The sequence below is a fragment of the Leptosomus discolor genome, chromosome 16 (genome assembly GCF_034619465.1).
Source record: "Leptosomus discolor isolate bLepDis1 chromosome 16, bLepDis1.hap2, whole genome shotgun sequence".
NCBI lineage: Eukaryota > Metazoa > Chordata > Aves > Leptosomiformes > Leptosomidae > Leptosomus > Leptosomus discolor.
This window is the reverse complement of record NC_141406.1, coordinates 1,435,714-1,457,494: the sequence shown is the minus strand read 5'-3', so window position 1 is coordinate 1,457,494 and position 21,781 is coordinate 1,435,714. Positions and strand designations below refer to the sequence as shown.

Here is a 21,781-nt window from a genome sequence, read left to right as displayed (position 1 = left end):
AGCGCTCCGCTCACCAGCGTTGAACCGAAGCCATGGCGGCAGGGGATCCAGCTGTGCTCCAGGCACCGTCTTGGAAGCAAAGAAACAAGCCCCCGGTGAAGCGCATGGCGACTCCAGGGAAGGCAGTGATCCCACCAGGTGCCGCGAAGACGTTAGATCCACACGGTGTGAGACCTGGTAGCGTTGAGACGGAAAGAATCATCACCGTCTTGGATGAGACAATTGCCAAGCTGGAGATGAGCCGTTTGATCCCACATATTATCGACTCTCTGGACGGGTTTGCTGATATGCTGGGACCTGAGATCACAAACGTCCTGGTCGAGCACCAAAAGCTTTCAAACGAAGTGGAGCACCTGCTTGCGAGCTCTGAAGAAGGGGACACCAGGAGAGCTGAGGAACAACGGGGCCGTCTCTGCTTGCTGGAGCAACGTCTGAAACGTTCTGTTAGAAATGTCCTGAGACACTTACTGACCAACCCTTTGCTTTGCCAGGCTCTGCGCCGTGAAGACTGGGCGAGAAAAGGGTTTATCAAAGCCTTTAGGGAGTTCAGGAACTTCATGGTTGAGAGACTCCTGACTAGTCCAATGGAGGAGGAAAAAAAGACTCACTTGATGGAAAACATCTCCCCCTGGGTTAAGGAAAACACTGAAGCAATCACAGCTTTACAGGCAGAATTGGCAGCAGCAATCCGGACTCGAGAGGAGCAGGTATGATATTGTGGGAATATGTTTTCCAACAAAGCGTTACTGAAGCAAAACTTTGGTACGCTAAAACCCGGTCCTTTTCTTGCAGTTCCTGAAGAGGAAGCTCCAGAAATTATTTCTAAACCAGATCCTAAATGTAAAGATACTATTTTCATTGTGAAATATGCTCATTGCGTGCTTGATTTTATTATTATTATTTTTTTTAATCCTTGAATTTGGCATGTTTGGAACCTGTTCTTATCAGCCAAGTTGACTGACACGAGTCACTGAGTTTAAAAGGGAGCTGCAGGACAGGCACAAATTGCTGTGGTAGTGTTTTGGCAGGGGTACAATGCCAGCTGCCAGCGCGAGACTTCATTAGCTGCTGCTGAAATGATGAAAAGTCATTCCAGGGAGAGATTGCACGGATTGAAATCCATTTTTACTATCTGCTCTGCCTTCACTCTTGCTTAAAACCAACATTTCTGTGACTTCCAGCTCTGTAATACCAGCTGCCTTAGAGCATTTGTGATTAATATGCGATTACACCAATTCTTTGTTTTTTCAGTGAAGGCAACTGAGGTGCCGATAAGGAAACGGGCATTTCCCAGGCTCCTTCTGTGAGTCCGTGGGCTGCGGCAGCATCCAAGCCCCTGAACTCCTGAGAAGCCATCCTTTGTTTTGTCCGTATGCTTTTCTTTCTCCTTCCTGCAAGAGGGGCCGGAGGGGAAGGTTTTGTCTTGTGCTCGCCGCGCTGAATGGTGCTAACGGAGACAAGGGCCTGCTTTCCCCATTCCCTCCGCTCCTTGGAGAGCTGTGAATCGAGACGCTTGAGATTTTTCTGGGCAGTTTGGCAGCTTGTCCAGGGCATCACGAACAAACCCGTTTCCCTAGTCCCAGCGGAGGATTTCTCTCGCAGGCAGCACTCTGAGCCGCGTCCCCCCAGACAGTCCCCCTGAGCCTAATCCAAAGCTCGAGGGAGCCCCGGGGCTCGCTCCAGTGGCTCTGGTTTTGGCTCTTCTTTGGCAGCGCCAGGGTGTCTCAGTATGGTTTGTTCGTTCTCTTCCCTTTATCCCCAGGCTCCCAGAGGAGCGGTGGGGGAAGATTTCAAAGCACCCCGTGTAAATCTAACTCTGTTCCCTCGGCCAGCAGTGGCAGATCCCGGTTGCTACCAGATCAGCAGGGCGTCTTCTTGGATCTCCCCCACCTTTGCGAGGGTGTCTTACTTCTCCTGGCCACTTTTCGCCTGACTGGCATTACTCGATGGTATTTCTTTCTCTTGTTTTCTGGGTCTAGATTCGCCGGAAAGACAACGTGATCAAAGACCTCGAAACCAGCATGCAAGACCTGGCCAAAGACCACAAGGCTGGCATCCGGCGGATCAAGCGGGAAGGAGAAAAGCGGCAAAAAGAGGTGCTGCAAGCCTCCCAGGCCAGGTGCGCCAGGCTACAGCAGGACGCTCAGCAGCTGGAAGCACAACTCAGTGCACTCGTGCTGGAGCACCAAGCGTCAGAGCTGGCTCTCAGAAAGGTAAAGGGGAGGAGAGCTCTGTGACAGGAGATTGAAACCCGTTTGTAGCGCCGTCAGGTCTGGCTGCTGCAAGTCATTTACTCGGTTCCCGCTAGTTCCTGGCAGGATGCACGTGGTGTTGGCCGGGAGGATACCTGCTCTGTCCTCATGCTCTGCTGACTCCAGTGGAAAGCAACCCTGCAGCGGCAGCAGGGAAGCAGCCTGCTCACAGGTCCTCCTCCTGCCTGCTGACCTAGCTCTGGAAACACCTTGATACAGCGCCGCGACACTGCGTGCCAGGGAGGTTGTGGGCTAGTCAGAGGGCAGAGCTGCAAGGCTACGGCGGGACAGGCAAGGCCTATGTCGAGAAACAGGGGATTTGGCGTAGGGTAAGCAGAGCAAAGGTGCTACCGGCTTTACCTAACCCATCATCTTGTAGAGCTGGTTGTCGTACTCCCAGTGGAGCGCAGCTGGTCTTGGGAGCTAAGCGGTTCCTGCTCTGTCTGGCCCAAGCCGAGGGGCCAGGCTGGGTTGAATGAGGGGGAAATGTGATTTATCACAGCGCCGAGCAGATACAGGAGGAGGAAACAGGAGCAGCAGGCAGGCGCAGGCCCCAGTATCGTCAGCTCTGCCCTGAGCAGAGCATGCTGGTGACACAGGGCGCAGAGAACCTAGAAGGGGAAAAATACCATTCTCCCCCCACCCCCCCCCGCTTTTGCTCCCACTTGCTGTCTACGCCAGACACGCCCTGGCCTCCCAGGGGCAGGACAGCGCACGCGGGTGGTGGGGCAGCTTTCAGTCTCGCCTTGCACGACGTGGAGCGAAGTGGCAGCGGGGCTGGGCACTGCCGAAGCGTCCAATGCAAGTTAGAGCCACAGTACGGAATCCCACAGCACCCACTTACACCTCCTTAATGGAGTGGCTTTGTCAGGCAGTTTCTCCGGAGGCTGCAGGCCCCTGCAGTGCTGGTTGATGAGTGGCTCGGCCCATTCCAGTGCTCAGGCACACCGATTGCTGACCGCAGAGGTCTCCTTTCCCCCTCCTTAGCACCTGCCCTAGCCCTGGGAGGCCCAAGATTGTGCTTGTGGTCTAAATAGCTGAGGTGTGACCTCATGATGACCTGGGAGCCCTTGGGACATCCTCCTGGGTCAGTGTCATACAGGAAATCCTGTGGCACTTGTGATGGGCTTTAGCTGACCTTTCTCTTGATGATTCCACAGAGCTGAGAAAGCAGCTTGAGGTAAACTGCCCGAACCTGGTTATACTGCAGGATGGCCGCTGTGAAACTGTTCTGCAGCTCGAAAGATCTCTTCTTTCTAAAAGGCACCAGCTTTCGAGTACTTTCTGTCCTGCTTTCATGTTCCTGTCCCAGTGAACTGCTGTTCTCTCTTGCTTCGGTTTTAGGGTGGTTGCCCCAGTTTGTCGATGACTTGCCACATTCCATCAGACACGTTCATTTCCTACTGCAGGATGCACCTTTCCGATGTGTTTCAAGCCCCCAGCTCCATGCTGTCAAGCAAATAAGGCCCTTGTGGCCTCAGGGAATGTGCCATGAGAATTGCCAACCCAGGGCGAACGAATTATGTGGCAGCTGAGGGAAGTTTGCCACAAGGAGGAGATGTTATACCCCAATACAATGATGCTGGGGCTCAACGCTGTTTTCTAACTCGGCTACTTTTCACCAGGCTTCAGGTGCCTGCAAGGAACCTATCTCGTTTTGTGTTTCAGAGGATCTGCAAACTGGAGAAGGAAATTGTGAACTGGATCCAGATATATGACGAAGACATGGGAGAAAAACAGGTATCATCCGCTTGAAAGTGCTTTGCTCTCGTGTGAGGTGATGTGTTCAGGTAGATTCCTGTCCAAATGGACAGGTGGCTTTTACCCAGGAGGCCGTGGAAAGGAAAAGGGCAGCTCTCCACCCAGAAGAAGGACAGGCATTAGGTCTCTTTGTCCCGCCTATGTCGAGGAGTTCTCGGCTGCTTTGACTTTAGAAAAAGTTACATCCACTGCTAAATCCCCCAGTATCTGGGGGCAAATGGGTTGCCACGTCCTGTCAGACATGCCCACCTGATGGTAGGGAACAGGTTTTTCAGTTTTGCTTCAATCTTATTAGCCCTGGTGTCCAAATCATGCTCCTGTTGTTTCTGCTGCCCCCCTTGAGAGAGGTGCCAAGTGCTGAGAAACCAAACAGCCTGCATACCGCTGCCTTGGCACCCAACTGAACCACGACAGGCTGGGAACCTCATCAGCACCCCCCAGCCTTGCCTCTGAGAAGGGCTTAGTCGCTGTCCTGCTCTTGCCCCGTTGATGGAGATGGCCAAAAGCTGCTGGATTACTAACAAAGCAAAACGTAGGGAGGGGCCTAGAAGCTGGCTGCCAGTTGTGAGAAATGCCCCCGCCTTGTCAGGTGTTTAACAACGTGCTTATTTTGGTTTCCTGCCCGCTGGGTGGCACCACGTCGTGGCAGGTTTGGGGCAGAACTTGCTAAGGCAGACACACGTCCACGCTGCTGGTTCCCCTAATCTTCCACCCCTCCGCGTGGCTTCCTCAAAGGCGTTAGGAAAGGCATCGCCTGCTGCCGAGCAGCTGCTGGAAGCGCAGTAACACCATTAAAACTACCCGTCCTCGGCCTTTTCCAGGCCGACGCGGTCTGGCTCTTGTCACGCTCTCAGCCGTGGGTAGCGTATTAGCTGGGCTTCAGTGCCGCTCGTCCGAGCGGCTTCTCAGCAAAGCTCTCAGCTCAGGCTCAGCCCCACCCCAACTGCAGCGATGTCCTTTGGCCCAGAGCACCTGCAGGAGCATCTCTGACCTGCGCGTGTGCTCCCTGGTGAGAGTTCCCAGCGGAGGGTGGGTGCTGTTGGCAACACAGGGAGAATGATGAGAGGATTTTTCAGAGCAGCATGGAGGTACTAGGACCCGGCATTTAATGAAATTCCCTGGGTACTGGGCACATGCCTCCTTTTCTGACTCCCTTTGGAGAGGCTCGGCTCAGCTCCCAGTCGTGGTTCTGCTCGGCTTCGGGATGGGTTTAAGAGCCCTTACCCAGGGATGTACAGGGAGGAGCTGCTGAATGCCCTCAACATTGCTGTACCTGGTGTCTGCTGTCTTGCCAGGCCAAGTATGAGGAGGTTCACGCTGCCTACGCCAAGGAGAAGGCCCAGCTGTCCCTGCTGATGGAGAAACGGGCTATGCTTCTCCAGGAGTATTCCCAGATTCAGGAGAAGAAGGCTTTGAAGGAGATGACCACCAGGACCCTTGCTGCCATCCGCATCCAGGCCATCTGGAGAGGCTACTTGGTCCGGTCCCTCCTCAAGGCAGAAAGGAAGAAGAAGGAGGGCAAGAAGGGCAAGGAGGGCAAGGAGGGCAAGGAGGGCAAGGAGGGCAAGGAGGGCAAGGAAGGCAAGAAGGGCAAGAAGGGCAAGGAGGGCAAGGAAGGCAAGGAGGGCAAGGAAGGCAAGAAGGGCAAGGAGGGCAAGGAGGGCAAGGAAGGCAAGAAGGGCAAGGAGGGCAAGGAGGGCAAGGAGGGCAAGGAAGGCAGGAAGGTCAAGGAGGGCAAGGAGGGCAAGGAGGGCAAGGAGAGCAAGAAGGGCAAGGAAGGCAAGGAAGGCAAGAAGGGCAAGGAGGGCAAGGAGGGCAAGGAGGGCAAGGAGGGCAAGGAGGGCAAGGAGGGCATGGAGGGCAAGGAAGGCAAGGAGGGCAAGGAAGGCAAGAAGGGCAAGGAGGGCAAGGAGGGCAAGGAGGGCAAGGAGAGCAAGAAGGGCAAGGAAGGCAAGGAGGGCAAGGAAGGCAAGAAGGGCAAGGAGGGCAAGGAGGGCAAGGAGGGCAAGGAGGGCAAGGAAGGCAAGAAGGCCAAGAAGGCCAAGAAATAAAGCACAAAATCTATGCTTCTCCTCCTGGCAAAGCTGCTGATTCTGCTGGGACTGAGCTCTTCCAGACAAAAGCATTAGATTTGAGAGAGCATTTGCATTAGTGCCTCCAGGGCTGGGGCTGCCTCTCCTAGCTGGAGGATATGGAAGCAGTGGCGTGAAGACATGTCACACCATTTTAGGTTTGGCTTTGCTACCTCTGCGAGGAGGAGGACGTCTCCTGCTGAAGGGACTGGGCCAGGAGCGCAGGTTCCTGGCTTGTCTCCTTGCCTGTGGGTCAGGGCCCCACTCTGCTCTTACTGAAGATGGCAGTCAGATCGTTCCTGGGGGCAGGCTGAGGCCCTTCATCTGACAGGGCTTCTGCTTGTGTGGATTGGAGAGACCACGTCCGTTTCTACAGGAGGGAGCTGCAGGACCGTTGCTGACCAGTGAGAGAAGGGACACGGGTCCTGGCTGGGCACCGCCCGCGGCAGTTTGCAGTTTTTGGCAGGGGCCATCTGTGGGACAGCATGTGGGACAGCCCAGCTTGTGCCTTGCTCCTGATAGGATTATGAGAGTGCCTTTACAAAAATATAGCAGCAGTGACCCAGGCTGGTACAAGACACCACAGACCTAAGCGATGAACAGATAAGGAGGAGAGTGTTTTTGCAAGTACACGGCACTGTTTATCCAGAGGAGCCGTGTGTTTATGAAGTAATCAGCAGGCCTCGTAAAACAAAAGGTGCCGTATATCTCAGCAATTAGTGAATCTCAACCGAAACCAAGGACCCGACTACAAACCTCTGTTGGGTAAGACAACTTGCAAGAGAAAAATCATTCAAAAAAAAAAATTTCCTGGAAAGTTTGAAGGGAAGTTTGAACTTTTCCACTTTAGGAAACAGTGCGCAGGCTTAATAGACTTATTAATATTATCTTCTCCGCCCAGGAGGTGCACGATGACATGCTAATGAAACACACGGTGCGTGATGCAAAGGGGGGTACGCGTTAAGGGGTAAAAATGTAGCCTCTGTAGTAGGCGGATCGGGAAGTCTGTGCCTTCCTAGTACCTCAGCCCACGGGGAACGGGAGAGGGTCCTCTGCGGCCGGGAAATTAGGACCAAAAGGGGGCTGCGACCCCAGCAACTTGGAGAGACCCCACGGGATCTGCCCGGCGGACCCTCCCTTTATTCGAATAAAGTTTCTTTTACAGGACTGCTCTGTCTCCTTTGTGAACACGGAGCGCTGGTGCCAGGATATTCCGCACGCTCCCAATCCCACGAGTCGCTCCCTCAGCCAAGCAGCAGCCTGCGCCCTGTTTAATGCAGAGCCCTGTTTTGACAGCGTGCTCTCCTTGGATTGTCCAGCGCCTGACGCCCCAAGAGCTCGCTGCAGCCTTTCCCTTTCACAGGGGCGCAAGCCAAGTGTTTTTACTCCCTTGGTCTCCTATTTTCAGCGGCTCTGTAGCAACTTCATACCACAGAGCTGCTCACTAGGACTGAAATTGGGCGCAGATACAGTCACAGACAGAGTGCTGTGTCTTATTTGTTTAATTTTCGTGGGAAACTAGGCTGTTCCATGTTACCGTAAAGGCCCGGGCACCTCCTCTCACATATCCTTTGCATTTAACGATGCTGGGAGCGAGCAGCACTTTGGATCCAGACTCCCAGTGACATTTCTTCGCTCACTGACTTCAGTGGCCCTTCCTCACAGCCTCTCTTTGCAGGAGAGGGCAGTGAAGCTGGCTGCAAAGCCCAAGTGCCACCAGGCTCCAGTCCTCATCTGCCCCTCTACCTCTGTTCAGAAATGGGTCCCTGTAGCAAAAGGGCCGAGATGCTTTTTACCATCTAACGTACGCCAAAGCGGAGAGGGGGCATTTTGCTGAGGACAAAGGGTGACTGGAGATGTTCGAGGGCTGAGCTCGCTGTGAGGGGGAGATCCCACAGCAGCGCCCCAAGCAGCAAACACAAGGACCTGACAGATTTGCCCTTTACCAAACTCTTTGTTTGGTTAAAAGTCCGAGGGTCGGTGTGACACGTCTGTGCTCAATATACATCACAGGATTTTTGCCCTCCTATGCCCAATCCACTGCAGGGGCCTATGCCAAGCGGGCTGGAATCCCTAAGGAATCACAAGGACGGGAGAGGCAGGATCAGATGAGGCCCCCCTCTCTCCTTAGACGTGGCTGGAGGAGGATTGTTCCCTCGTTTGCGGCCACAAGAGAGGCCAGGATCTGCGGAGACTTTTGGGTGTTGGCACCCAGGTGGGTAGTTTGGGGGTGTATTTGCATCAGCAGGGATGCTCTTCAGTTTACAAACACCCACAGCCCTTCAGTTCTTGGCAAAAGGTCTGGGCATGCTTTTCGATTAGAGGAGGTTGGGGTTTGTCAGGGGCTGCTGGACGCTGCTTTGGAGGCTTCCCTGTCTCAGAGTTTGTCCAAGAACTCCAGATGTTGCCTCCAGATGTCAAGCCCTATCTGGAGAGGCGTTCAGCTGGGTGGCAGACTGAGAACACCTTCCGATGGGACGACACCAGCATTTGGAGCGCAAAGTGCTCCCGGCCTCTTTCCAGCGGCCTCGGTGTCCGCTAGCGCCAAAGGTGCTGGTGCTCCTGGCGTGGTGCTCTCAGGGGCACCTCTTTAGAATGGGAGGAAATGGCCAACTTCAGGGGGGCGCAAGAAACCCTCTGCGGAGCCGGGGCTGGAGTTCGCCCGCTTCTTTCTTTCCCCGCCCGGCGGGGCTGCCCCGAGCGAGCAGGCAGGGGTGCCCGTGCAGGTGACGGGCGAGCCGTAACGCGATCAGGGGGGATCAGAGCAGATTAGAGAGATCAGGGAAAGGCGATCCCCTGGGGCTGGGAGGGCGGGGGCGCGAAAGGAAAGGGCCTCGTACACCTGGGGACGCCTGGAAGGGCTAGTAAAAAGCAGCACCGCGGGCTGGCGGGGGGGGGAGCAGGTGAGGGGGAGCAGGGCTTCTCCTCATGGCTGGCGCTCGGTCACCCCTGCTGCCCGGCTGCAAAGAAGGGGTCGGTGCAGCGAAGCTCCAATACGCCCCCCCGGCCCGGCCCGGCCCGGCCCGTGTCGTGGGGCCGCGAAATGGCGGCGGGGGTCAAAATGGCGGGGGAGGGGGGCGTGGGCTCTTCCCGCCCCGCCGCCAGGGGGCGTCCGCGCCGCGCTGCCGCCTCACGTGCCTCTCCTCTCCTCCCCCTCCCTCCCCCCCCCCCCCGCCTGCGTCAGGTGGGCTACAACTACCCCCAAAGCCAGAATCGTAAGCCTACCAACAGCAGGAGACCCACTTCTTGCCTAAAATCGATGTGCTTTTGTAACCTGGTTGTGCTGCCTTGGTGTTTTTACTGGGCAGGAGACCAGAGGTTAAAAACATTTCCAGTCACCGTGCGTGGAAACGCGAGCGCTGCGGCGGCGGTGGGCGAGGGGAGAGGATGGATGGCCTGGGATGGTGTGCTGGGGGAGGCAGGGGGCTGTTCCTGGGGGAAGGCAGGCAGTTCCAGCACTTGGCGGTGGCTCCAAAGGCTCGCCTGCCTTGCTTTGCTGTCTGACGTGGTGGTTTTCATACAGACGGGCTGTCGGTTCAGTGAGGAGGGGATCGGGCACACGGACCAGCGGCTCTGAGGGTCGATCCGAAGTGATGTCGTGTTAGTAGGTTCTCTTGATTTTTTTGTATCAGTTGAGTGGTCAAAATAGAAACCTATGGCTTGTAGGATTTTGGTGCTTTTCTCCTTTAGGAAGGATCACGTTTCTTCTGGTCGCTTGGAAGACAAGTGCTCTGTCACCTTCAGTATTGTGGAACGTACGTTGGCTGTATTTCAGAACGTGGAACCGATCCCTGATATTAAAGATGGTGAGAGCTGTATAAAATAATACGGCTTTAAAGTACCAAACCCTGTGAGCGAGGACTTCTCTGTAAAAGCTATGCAAAAGCTGTTATTCCTGCTGACACAAAGTTCGTCTTCTGCTTTCCTCTCTGCCACAGCTGCTGACATGTAGCCTGAAGCAGATCCCTGAGCTTCATCTCACTGTCAGGTGTAAATATAAACTCCATCTCTCTTTGAAAGAGAGAGCTGGAGCCTGGGGTGGGACCCCAGCGAGTAAAAGGTCGGAAGCTCAATGGTGCGTTTATCTACTTAGAGTTGTTTAAAACTCCTCCAAAACTCAAGCCAAACGAACGTGCTCCATGACCAACAACCCCCATGAGAATGTAGTTCCCTGTCGGTAATTCAGCTAATTTACTTGTCATCCTTTTCTGGTGTGCTTACGCTCTTCAACTCCACGCCAGATCTGGACCAGCAGGGCTAGGTGGCTTGAAAAGGTTGTTGAAGTTTAGCGCTCCGCTCGTAACCGTGTCAGAATATCTTTTTTTCTGTATTGGTGCCCAGTCTGTCATGAACAAACAAGTGGTTTTCTTCAGCAATTTAGATTGGAATGACTGGGTTTATTTTAAGACAATTTGACCTGTTTTAGTCTGAAACGACAAACAAGAACACCGAAGGAAATTATTCAGAGCAGCATGTGAAGGAGTTGAAGCTGCATTACTTGGTGAAGCTTTCAGCCAGTGCTGACCTGCAGCAGCTGCTTGGGAAAAGTGATGCTGAAGGTTTTTGTGCCTTTTTTTCATTGTTGGGCTGGATGAGAACGGAGTTAATTTGGTTGTGAGCCAGGAGTACAGAAATACGGTCTAGAACAGGTGGTAAAGTTTCTCTTAAATGGAAAAAAGCCTCCGTGATACTCCTCAAGAGCAACGCTCTTAAAAATCAGCCGTGCCAACCCATTGAGTGTCAGCTGAGCTGGCTCATTGCAGAGCGTACCTGTGACACAACCTGGGCTAAACTGGCATTTTTACGTCACGAGGACTTGTCGCTAACTGGCAGGAGCAAGGAAGCTCCAGGTATGGGGCTGTGCGCTGTCCCTGACCTCTTCTATGCGAGCAGGCCGCTGGGCAGCATGCGGACAGCTGCTTGACTGCTTTGCAGAGAAGTTAAGACATAACTTGTATGAAGGTCTCTTGCTGTTCTACGAGCCACGTGTCGTACTTTCTGCTGGGTCTTTGTGCTCATCCCAGCTCTGAAGGTGCATGCCCGAATGTTCTGTCTCTGCCCTTGCTGCTAAAGGCTTTGCAGGTTAAGTCATGCCCTTGCCGGTGAATTGCTGCGCTCGCCTTGTCTCTGTGGCTTTTGACACCTTTCTAGCTTGAGTCTGGAAGGTGGCTGCCCTGATGCACAACCTGGATGATTTGGCTGTTGACTGTTCAGGACTCGCTTGGTAGAAAGTTCATTTTGCTAAAATCGTCTTAATTGGCAAAACTGCACCGTGAGGCCCAAGCGGCCTCCTTGTGGGTATTGGTTTAGTTCCAGGTTGCGGCTTTTCGTTCCGTGGGAATTTCCTGCTGTTTGCTGTTTAGCTTACTTTAAAAACCAGCCTGTCACGTTGCTTGGTGGTGACTCCTGGTAGGTTTTTTGTCTGTGGAGCTGGGCTCTCAAAAGTCTTGCGCGGCCTCTCGGGAGCTCCCGTTGCAAGGGTGTGTGGGCGGGCGGGCGCGGTGCCACCCGGCAGGAGCAGCTCGGTGGGGTTTTCTTGGGCAGCCAGGTGCAACGCCTGTTTGCCGCCGGCTGGCATTCGGACATAGGGGCAACTTGTAGCAGCTTCTGACGGAAGCCACCCCTGTAACTGCCCTGCTACCAAAACCTTGCCACGCAAAGGTGTTGCAGATGGCAGCTGTGATTCTTCCTGAGCAGGCGTGAAGGTGTCCTGTGAAGTGCGGTGTGGGAGGCTAGTACCTAGGCTGGGCTGTAGCCAGAGGAGCACGAAGCTGGCGAGCGCGGAGAGCAGGTCTCTGACCATGCGGAAGCAGCGGGGATATCTCCGCATCAAAAAACCTCCGGGCACCTTATCGCACCGCTGAAGTTTTCCTGCGGCCCAGGACACCAAACCACCGCTGGAAGTCTGCTCTGAGCAGCCGGGACGTTGGCTCCGAGCGGTAACTGCCCCTTCCCTGCGCGGGAGCGCGGGGCGAGCGCCGCCCGCCTGCGGCGGCCCGGAACGGCCCCACCCCCCTTGGGTTGCCTAGCAACCGGAGGACTCGGGCGGGTGGGCCGGGTGGGCCGGGGCCAGTGGCGAGCGGGGCCCGGCCGGAGTCGGAGCGAGCTGCAGGGACTGGAGGCAGCCCGGGACCGGCATCCCCCGAGAGCCGACCCCCGAGATACCCGCGAGCCCCGGGATTGCCCCTGGGCCGCCGCGTCCCTTGTGTAAGAGCAGCCGTGTCCTTGCTAGAGCTCAAAGCGCTCCGCTCACCAGCGTTGAACCGAAGCCATGGCGGCAGGGGATCCAGCTGTGCTCCAGGCACCGTCTTGGAAGCAAAGAAACAAGCCCCTGGTGAAGCGCATGGCGACTCCAGGGAAGGCAGTGATCCCACCAGGTGCCGCGAAGATGTTAGATCCACACGGTGTGAGACCTGGTAGCGTTGAGACGGAAAGAATCATCACCGTCTTGGATGAGACAATTGCCAAGCTGGAGATGAGCCGTTTGATCCCACATATTATCGACTCTCTGGACGGGTTTGCTGATATGCTGGGACCTGAGATCACAAACGTCCTGGTCGAGCACCAAAAGCTTTCAAACGAAGTGGAGCACCTGCTTGCGAGCTCTGAAGAAGGGGACACCAGGAGAGCTGAGGAACAACGGGGCCGTCTCTGCTTGCTGGAGCAACGTCTGAAACGTTCTGTTAGAAATGTCCTGAGACACTTACTGACCAACCCTTTGCTTTGCCAGGCTCTGCGCCGTGAAGACTGGGCGAGAAAAGGGTTTATCAAAGCCTTTAGGGAGTTCAGGAACTTCATGGTTGAGAGACTCCTGACTAGTCCAATGGAGGAGGAAAAAAAGACTCACTTGATGGAAAACATCTCCCCCTGGGTTAAGGAAAACACTGAAGCAATCACAGCTTTACAGGCAGAATTGGCAGCAGCAATCCGGACTCGAGAGGAGCAGGTATGATATTGTGGGAATATGTTTTCCAACAAAGCGTTACTGAAGCAAAACTTTGGTACGCTAAAACCCGGTCCTTTTCTTGCAGTTCCTGAAGAGGAAGCTCCAGAAATTATTTCTAAACCAGATCCTAAATGTAAAGATACTATTTTCATTGTGAAATATGCTCATTGCGTGCTTGATTTTATTATTATTATTTTTTTTAATCCTTGAATTTGGCATGTTTGGAACCTGTTCTTATCAGCCAAGTTGACTGACACGAGTCACTGAGTTTAAAAGGGAGCTGCAGGACAGGCACAAATTGCTGTGGTAGTGTTTTGGCAGGGGTACAATGCCAGCTGCCAGCGCGAGACTTCATTAGCTGCTGCTGAAATGATGAAAAGTCATTCCAGGGAGAGATTGCACGGATTGAAATCCATTTTTACTATCTGCTCTGCCTTCACTCTTGCTTAAAACCAACATTTCTGTGACTTCCAGCTCTGTAATACCAGCTGCCTTAGAGCATTTGTGATTAATATGCGATTACACCAATTCTTTGTTTTTTCAGTGAAGGCAACTGAGGTGCCGATAAGGAAACGGGCATTTCCCAGGCTCCTTCTGTGAGTCCGTGGGCTGCGGCAGCATCCAAGCCCCTGAACTCCTGAGAAGCCATCCTTTGTTTTGTCCGTATGCTTTTCTTTCTCCTTCCTGCAAGAGGGGCCGGAGGGGAAGGTTTTGTCTTGTGCTCGCCGCGCTGAATGGTGCTAACGGAGACAAGGGCCTGCTTTCCCCATTCCCTCCGCTCCTTGGAGAGCTGTGAATCGAGACGCTTGAGATTTTTCTGGGCAGTTTGGCAGCTTGTCCAGGGCACCACGAACAAACCCGTTTCCCTAGTCCCAGCGGAGGATTTCTCTCGCAGGCAGCACTCTGAGCCGCGTCCCCCCAGACAGTCCCCCTGAGCCTAATCCAAAGCTCGAGGGAGCCCCGGGGCTCGCTCCAGTGGCTCTGGTTTTGGCTCTTCTTTGGCAGCGCCAGGGTGTCTCAGTATGGTTTGTTCGTTCTCTTCCCTTTATCCCCAGGCTCCCAGAGGAGCGGTGGGGGAAGATTTCAAAGCACCCCGTGTAAATCTAACTCTGTTCCCTCGGCCAGCAGTGGCAGATCCCGGTTGCTACCAGATCAGCAGGGCGTCTTCTTGGATCTCCCCCACCTTTGCGAGGGTGTCTTACTTCTCCTGGCCACTTTTCGCCTGACTGGCATTACTCGATGGTATTTCTTTCTCTTGTTTTCTGGGTCTAGATTCGCCGGAAAGACAACGTGATCAAAGACCTCGAAACCAGCATGCAAGACCTGGCCAAAGACCACAAGGCTGGCATCCAGCGGATCAAGCGGGAAGGAGAAAAGCGGCAAAAAGAGGTGCTGCAAGCCTCCCAGGCCAGGTGCGCCAGGCTACAGCAGGACGCTCAGCAGCTGGAAGCACAACTCAGTGCACTCGTGCTGGAGCACCAAGCGTCAGAGCTGGCTCTCCGAAAGGTAAAGGGGAGGAGAGCTCTGTGACAGGAGATTGAAACCCGTTTGTAGCGCCGTCAGGTCTGGCTGCTGCAAGTCATTTACTCGGTTCCCGCTAGTTCCTGGCAGGATGCACGTGGTGTTGGCCGGGAGGATACCTGCTCTGTCCTCATGCTCTGCTGACTCCAGTGGAAAGCAACCCTGCAGCGGCAGCAGGGAAGCAGCCTGCTCACAGGTCCTCCTCCTGCCTGCTGACCTAGCTCTGGAAACACCTTGATACAGCGCCGCGACACTGCGTGCCAGGGAGGTTGTGGGCTAGTCAGAGGGCAGAGCTGCAAGGCTACGGCGGGACAGGCAAGGCCTATGTCGAGAAACAGGGGATTTGGCGTAGGGTAAGCAGAGCAAAGGTGCTACCGGCTTTACCTAACCCATCATCTTGTAGAGCTGGTTGTCGTACTCCCAGTGGAGCGCAGCTGGTCTTGGGAGCTAAGCGGTTCCTGCTCTGTCTGGCCCAAGCCGAGGGGCCAGGCTGGGTTGAATGAGGGGGAAATGTGATTTATCACAGCGCCGAGCAGATACAGGAGGAGGAAACAGGAGCAGCAGGCAGGCGCAGGCCCCAGTATCGTCAGCTCTGCCCTGAGCAGAGCATGCTGGTGACACAGGGCGCAGAGAACCTAGAAGGGGAAAAATACCATTCTCCCCCCACCCCCCCCCCGCTTTTGCTCCCACTTGCTGTCTACGCCAGACACGCCCTGGCCTCCCAGGGGCAGGACAGCGCACGCGGGTGGTGGGGCAGCTTTCAGTCTCGCCTTGCACGACGTGGAGCGAAGTGGCAGCGGGGCTGGGCACTGCCGAAGCGTCCAATGCAAGTTAGAGCCACAGTACGGAATCCCACAGCACCCACTTACACCTCCTTAATGGAGTGGCTTTGTCAGGCAGTTTCTCCGGAGGCTGCAGGCCCCTGCAGTGCTGGTTGATGAGTGGCTCGGCCCATTCCAGTGCTCAGGCACACCGATTGCTGACCGCAGAGGTCTCCTTTCCCCCTCCTTAGCACCTGCCCTAGCCCTGGGAGGCCCAAGATTGTGCTTGTGGTCTAACTAGCTGAGGTGTGACCTCATGATGACCTGGGAGCCCTTGGGACATCCTCCTGGGTCAGTGTCATACAGGAAATCCTGTGGCACTTGTGATGGGCTTTAGCTGACCTTTCTCTTGATGATTCCACAGAGCTGAGAAAGCAGCTTGAGGTAAACTGCCCGAACCTGGTTATACTGCAGGATGGCCGCTGTGAAACTGTTCTGCAGCTCGAAAGATCTCTTCTTTCTAAAAGGCACCAGCTTTCGAGTACTTTCTGTCCTGCTTTCATGTTCCTGTCCCAGTGAACTGCTGTTCTCTCTTGCTTCGGTTTTAGGGTGGTTGCCCCAGTTTGTCGATGACTTGCCACATTCCATCAGACACGTTCATTTCCTACTGCAGGATGCACCTTTCCGATGTGTTTCAAGCCCCCAGCTCCATGCTGTCAAGGAAATAAGGCCCTTGTGGCCTCAGGGAATGTGCCATGAGAATCGCCAACCCAGGGCGAACGAATTATGTGGCAGCTGAGGGAAGTTTGCCACAAGGAGGAGATGTTATACCCCAATACAATGATGCTGGGGCTCAACGCTGTTTTCTAACTCGGCTACTTTTCACCAGGCTTCAGGTGCCTGCAAGGAACCTATCTCGTTTTGTGTTTCAGAGGATCTGCAAACTGGAGAAGGAAATTGTGAACTGGATCCAGATATATGACGAAGACATGGGAGAAAAACAGGTATCATCCGCTTGAAAGTGCTTTGCTCTCGTGTGAGGTGATGTGTTCAGGTAGATTCCTGTCCAAATGGACAGGTGGCTTTTACCCAGGAGGCCGTGGAAAGGAAAAGGGCAGCTCTCCACCCAGAAGAAGGACAGGCTTTAGGTCTCTTTGTCCCGCCTATGTCGAGGAGTTCTCGGCTGCTTTGACTTTAGAAAAAGTTACATCCACTGCTAAATCCCCCAGTATCTGGGGGCAAATGGGTTGCCACGTCCTGTCAGACATGCCCACCTGATGGTAGGGAACAGGTTTTTCAGTTTTGCTTCAGTCCTCAATCTTATTAGCCCTGGTGTCCAAATCATGCTCCTGTTGTTTCTGCTGCCCCCCTTGAGAGAGGTGCCAAGTGCTGAGAAACCAAACAGCCTGCATACCGCTGCCTTGGCACCCAACTGAACCACGACAGGCTGGGAACCTCATCAGCACCCCCCAGCCTTGCCTCTGAGAAGGGCTTAGTCGCTGTCCTGCTCTTGCCCCGTTGATGGAGATGGCCAAAAGCTGCTGGATTACTAACAAAGCAAAACGTAGGGAGGGGCCTAGGAGCTGGCTGCCAGTTGTGAGAAATGCCCCCGCCTTGTCAGGTGTTTAACAACGTGCTTATTTTGGTTTCCTGCCCGCTGGGTGGCACCACGTCGTGGCAGGTTTGGGGCAGAACTTGCTAAGGCAGACACACGTCCACGCTGCTGGTTCCCCTAATCTTCCACCCCTCCGCGTGGCTTCCTCAAAGGCGTTAGGAAAGGCATCGCCTGCTGCCGAGCAGCTGCTGGAAGCGCAGTAACACCATTAAAACTACCCGTCCTCGGCCTTTTCCAGGCCGACGCGGTCTGGCTCTTGTCACGCTCTCAGCCGTGGGTAGCGTATTAGCTGGGCTTCAGTGCCGCTCGTCCGAGCGGCTTCTCAGCAAAGCTCTCAGCTCAGGCTCAGCCCCACCCCGACTGCAGCGATGTCCTTTGGCCCAGAGCACCTGCAGGAGCATCTCTGACCTGCGCGTGTGCTCCCTGGTGAGAGTTCCCAGCGGAGGGTGGGTGCTGTTGGCAACACAGGGAGAATGATGAGAGGATTTTTCAGAGCAGCATGGAGGTACTAGGACCCGGCATTTAATGAAATTCCCTGGGTACTGGGCACATGCCTCCTTTTCTGACTCCCTTTGGAGAGGCTCGGCTCAGCTCCCAGTCGTGGTTCTGCTCGGCTTCGGGATGGGTTTAAGAGCCCTTACCTAGGGATGTACAGGGAGGAGCTGCTGAATGCCCTCAACATTGCTGTACCTGGTGTCTGCTGTCTTGCCAGGCCAAGTATGAGGAGGTTCACGCTGCCTACGCCAAGGAGAAGGCCCAGCTGTCCCTGCTGATGGAGAAACGGGCTATGCTTCTCCAGGAGTATTCCCAGATTCAGGAGAAGAAGGCTTTGAAGGAGATGACCACCAGGACCCTTGCTGCCATCCGCATCCAGGCCATCTGGAGAGGCTACTTGGTCCGGTCCCTCCTCAAGGCAGAAAGGAAGAAGAAGGAGGGCAAGAAGGGCAAGGAGGGCAAGGAGGGCAAGGAGGGCAAGGAGGGCAAGGAAGGCAAGAAGGGCAAGAAGGGCAAGGAGGGCAAGGAAGGCAAGGAGGGCAAGGAAGGCAAGAAGGGCAAGGAGGGCAAGGAGGGCAAGGAAGGCAAGAAGGGCAAGGAGGGCAAGGAGGGCAAGGAGGGCAAGGAAGGCAAGAAGGTCAAGGAGGGCAAGGAGGGCAAGGAGGGCAAGAAGGGCAAGGAGGGCAAGGAGGGCATGGAGGGCAAGGAAGGCAAGGAGGGCAAGGAAGGCAAGAAGGGCAAGGAAGGCAAGAAGGGCAAGGAGGGCAAGGAGAGCAAGAAGGGCAAGGAAGGCAAGGAGGGCAAGGAAGGCAAGAAGGGCAAGGAGGGCAAGGAGGGCAAGGAGGGCAAGGAAGGCAAGAAGGCCAAGAAGGCCAAGAAATAAAGCACAAAATCTATGCTTCTCCTCCTGGCAAAGCTGCTGATTTTGCTGGGACTGAGCTCTTCCAGACAAAAGCATTAGATTTGAGAGAGCATTTGCATTAGTGCCTCCAGGGCTGGGGCTGCCTCTCCTAGCTGGAGGATATGGAAGCAGTGGCGTGAAGACATGTCACACCATTTTAGGTTTGGCTTTGCTACCTCTGCGAGGAGGAGGACGTCTCCTGCTGAAGGGACTGGGCCAGGAGCGCAGGTTCCTGGCTTGTCTCCTTGCCTGTGGGTCAGGGCCCCACTCTGCTCTTACTGAAGATGGCAGTCAGATCGTTCCTGGGGGCAGGCTGAGGCCCTTCATCTGACAGGGCTTCTGCTTGTGTGGATTGGAGAGACCACGTCCGTTTCTACAGGAGGGAGCTGCAGGACCGTTGCTGACCAGTGAGAGAAGGGACACGGGTCCTGGCTGGGCACCGCCCGCGGCAGTTTGCAGTTTTTGGCAGGGGCCATCTGTGGGACAGCATGTGGGACAGCCCAGCTTGTGCCTTGCTCCTGATAGGATTATGAGAGTGCCTTTACAAAAATATAGCAGCAGTGACCCAGGCTGGTACAAGACACCACAGACCTAAGCGATGAACAGATAAGGAGGAGAGTGTTTTTGCAAGTACACGGCACTGTTTATCCAGAGGAGCCGTGTGTTTATGAAGTAATCAGCAGGCCTCGTAAAACAAAAGGTGCCGTATATCTCAGCAATTAGTGAATCTCAACCGAAACCAAGGACCCGACTACAAACCTCTGTTGGGTAAGACAACTTGCAAGAGAAAAATCATTCAAAAAAAAAAATTTCCTGGAAAGTTTGAAGGGAAGTTTGAACTTTTCCACTTTAGGAAACAGTGCGCAGGCTTAATAGACTTATTAATATTATCTTCTCCGCCCAGGAGGTGCACGATGACATGCTAATGAAACACACGGTGCGTGATGCAAAGGGGGGTACGCGTTAAGGGGTAAAAATGTAGCCTCTGTAGTAGGCGGATCGGGAAGTCTGTGCCTTCCTAGTACCTCAGCCCACGGGGAACGGGAGAGGGTCCTCTGCGGCCGGGAAATTAGGACCAAAAGGGGGCTGCGACCCCAGCAACTTGGAGAGACCCCACGGGATCTGCCCGGCGGACTCTCCCTTTATTCGAATAAAGTTTCTTTTACAGGACTGCTCTGTCTCCTTTGTGAACACGGAGCGCTGGTGCCAGGATATTCCGCACGCTCCCAATCCCACGAGTCGCTCCCTCAGCCAAGCAGCAGCCTGCGCCCTGTTTAATGCAGAGCCCTGTTTTGACAGCGTGCTCTCCTTGGATTGTCCAGCGCCTGACGCCCCAAGAGCTCGCTGCAGCCTTTCCCTTTCACAGGGGCGCAAGCCAAGTGTTTTTACTCCCTTGGTCTCCTATTTTCAGCGGCTCTGTAGCAACTTCATACCACAGAGCTGCTCACTAGGACTGAAATTGGGCGCAGATACGGTCACAGACAGAGTGCTGTGTCTTATTTGTTTAATTTTCGTGGGAAACTAGGCTGTTCCATGTTACCGTAAAGGCCCGGGCACCTCCTCTCACATATCCTTTGCATTTAACGATGCTGGGAGCGAGCAGCACTTTGGATCCAGACTCCCAGTGACATTTCTTCGCTCACTGACTTCAGTGGCCCTTCCTCACAGCCTCTCTTTGCAGGAGAGGGCAGTGAAGCTGGCTGCAAAGCCCAAGTGCCACCAGGCTCCAGTCCTCGTCTGCCCCTCTACCTCTGTTCAGAAATGGGTCCCTGTAGCAAAAGGGCTGAGATGCTTTTTACCATCTAACGTACGCCAAAGCGGAGAGGGGGCATTTTGCTGAGGACAAAGAGTGACTGGAGATGTTCGAGGGCTGAGCTCGCTGTGAGGGGGAGATCCCACAGCAGCGCCCCAAGCAGCAAACACAAGGACCTGACAGATTTGCCCTTTACCAAACTCTTTGTTTGGTTAAAAGTCCGAGGGTCGGTGTGACACGTCTGTGCTCAATATACATCACAGGATTTTTGCCCTCCTATGCCCAATCCACTGCAGGGGCCTATGCCAAGCGGGCTGGAATCCCTAAGGAATCACAAGGACGGGAGAGGCAGGATCAGATGAGGCCCCCCTCTCTCCTTAGACGTGGCTGGAGGAGGATTGTTCCCTCGTTTGCGGCCACAAGAGAGGCCAGGATCTGCGGAGACTTTTGGGTGTTGGCACCCAGGTGGGTAGTTTGGGGGTGTATTTGCATCAGCAGGGATGCTCTTCAGTTTACAAACACCCACAGCCCTTCAGTTCTTGGCAAAAGGTCTGGGCATGCTTTTCGATTAGAGGAGGTTGGGGTTTGTCAGGGGCTGCTGGACGCTGCTTTGGAGGCTTCCCTGTCTCAGAGTTTGTCCAAGAACTCCAGATGTTGCCTCCAGATGTCAAGCCCTATCTGGAGAGGCGTTCAGCTGGGTGGCAGACTGAGAACACCTTCCGATGGGACGACACCAGCATTTGGAGCGCAAAGTGCTCCCGGCCTCTTTCCAGCGGCCTCGGTGTCCGCTAGCGCCAAAGGTGCTGGTGCTCCTGGCGTGGTGCTCTCAGGGGCACCTCTTTAGAATGGGAGGAAATGGCCAACTTCAGGGGGGCGCAAGAAACCCTCTGCGGAGCCGGGGCTGGAGTTCGCCCGCTTCTTTCTTTCCCCGCCCGGCGGGGCTGCCCCGAGCGAGCAGGCAGGGGTGCCCGTGCAGGTGACGGGCGAGCCGTAACGCGATCAGGGGGGATCAGAGCAGATTAGAGAGATCAGGGAAAGGCGATCCCCTGGGGCTGGGAGGGCGGGGGCGCGAAAGGAAAGGGCCTCGTACACCTGGGGACGCCTGGAAGGGCTCGTAAAAAGCAGCACCGCGGGCTGGCGGGGGGGGGGAGCAGGTGAGGGGGAGCAGGGCTTCTCCTCATGGCTGGCGCTCGGTCACCCCTGCTGCCCGGCTGCAAAGAAGGGGTCGGTGCAGCGAAGCTCCAATACGCCCCCCCGGCCCGGCCCGGCCCGGCCCGGCCCGGCCCGTGTCGTGGGGCCGCGAAATGGCGGCGGGGGTCAAAATGGCGGGGGAGGGGGGCGCGGGCTCTTCCCGCCCCGCCGCCAGGGGGCGTCCGCGCCGCGCTGCCGCCTCACGTGCCTCTCCTCTCCTCCCCCTCCCTCCCCGCCTGCGTCACGTGGGCGCGGCGCCGCCCCCGCGCCGGTGCCCGGCGGAGCGGAGCGGGGCGGCGGGAGCGGAGCCATCGGGCCGGGCCGCGCCGCGCCGCGGGGTCTATGGGGAAGGCGGCCGCGCTGTGCGGCGGCGGCAACAGCACCCGCGGGCTGGTGTCTCTCCTCAGCGCCGTCCCCTGCTTGGCTTGCCAGGAGCTGCCGGCCATGAGCGCGGAGCCGGGGGGCCGGGGCGGCGGGGGACCGGCGGGGGGGCCGCCCGCTGCCCCGGGCTCC

At 55.5% G+C, this 21,781-nt stretch overlaps 2 protein-coding genes across 2 annotated transcripts; both read left to right on the top strand.

The window, feature by feature from the left end:
- Positions 1-32: 32 nt before the first annotated feature.
- On the top strand, positions 33-12,296 carry LOC147414277 (dynein regulatory complex subunit 10-like). The gene is made up of 8 exons (XM_086474423.1): positions 33-707; positions 1,980-2,213; positions 3,921-3,992; positions 5,309-5,630; positions 8,467-8,582; positions 8,680-8,825; positions 9,776-9,891; positions 12,115-12,296. The coding sequence occupies exons 1-8, from the start codon at positions 33-35 to the stop codon at positions 12,294-12,296; spliced, it is 1,863 nt and encodes a 620-aa protein (XP_086330549.1).
- A 60-nt stretch (positions 12,297-12,356) lies between these two features.
- On the top strand, positions 12,357-20,869 carry LOC147414276 (dynein regulatory complex subunit 10-like). The gene is made up of 5 exons (XM_086474422.1): positions 12,357-13,031; positions 14,304-14,537; positions 16,246-16,317; positions 17,641-17,971; positions 20,709-20,869. The coding sequence occupies exons 1-5, from the start codon at positions 12,357-12,359 to the stop codon at positions 20,867-20,869; spliced, it is 1,473 nt and encodes a 490-aa protein (XP_086330548.1).
- Positions 20,870-21,781: the final 912 nt, after the last annotated feature.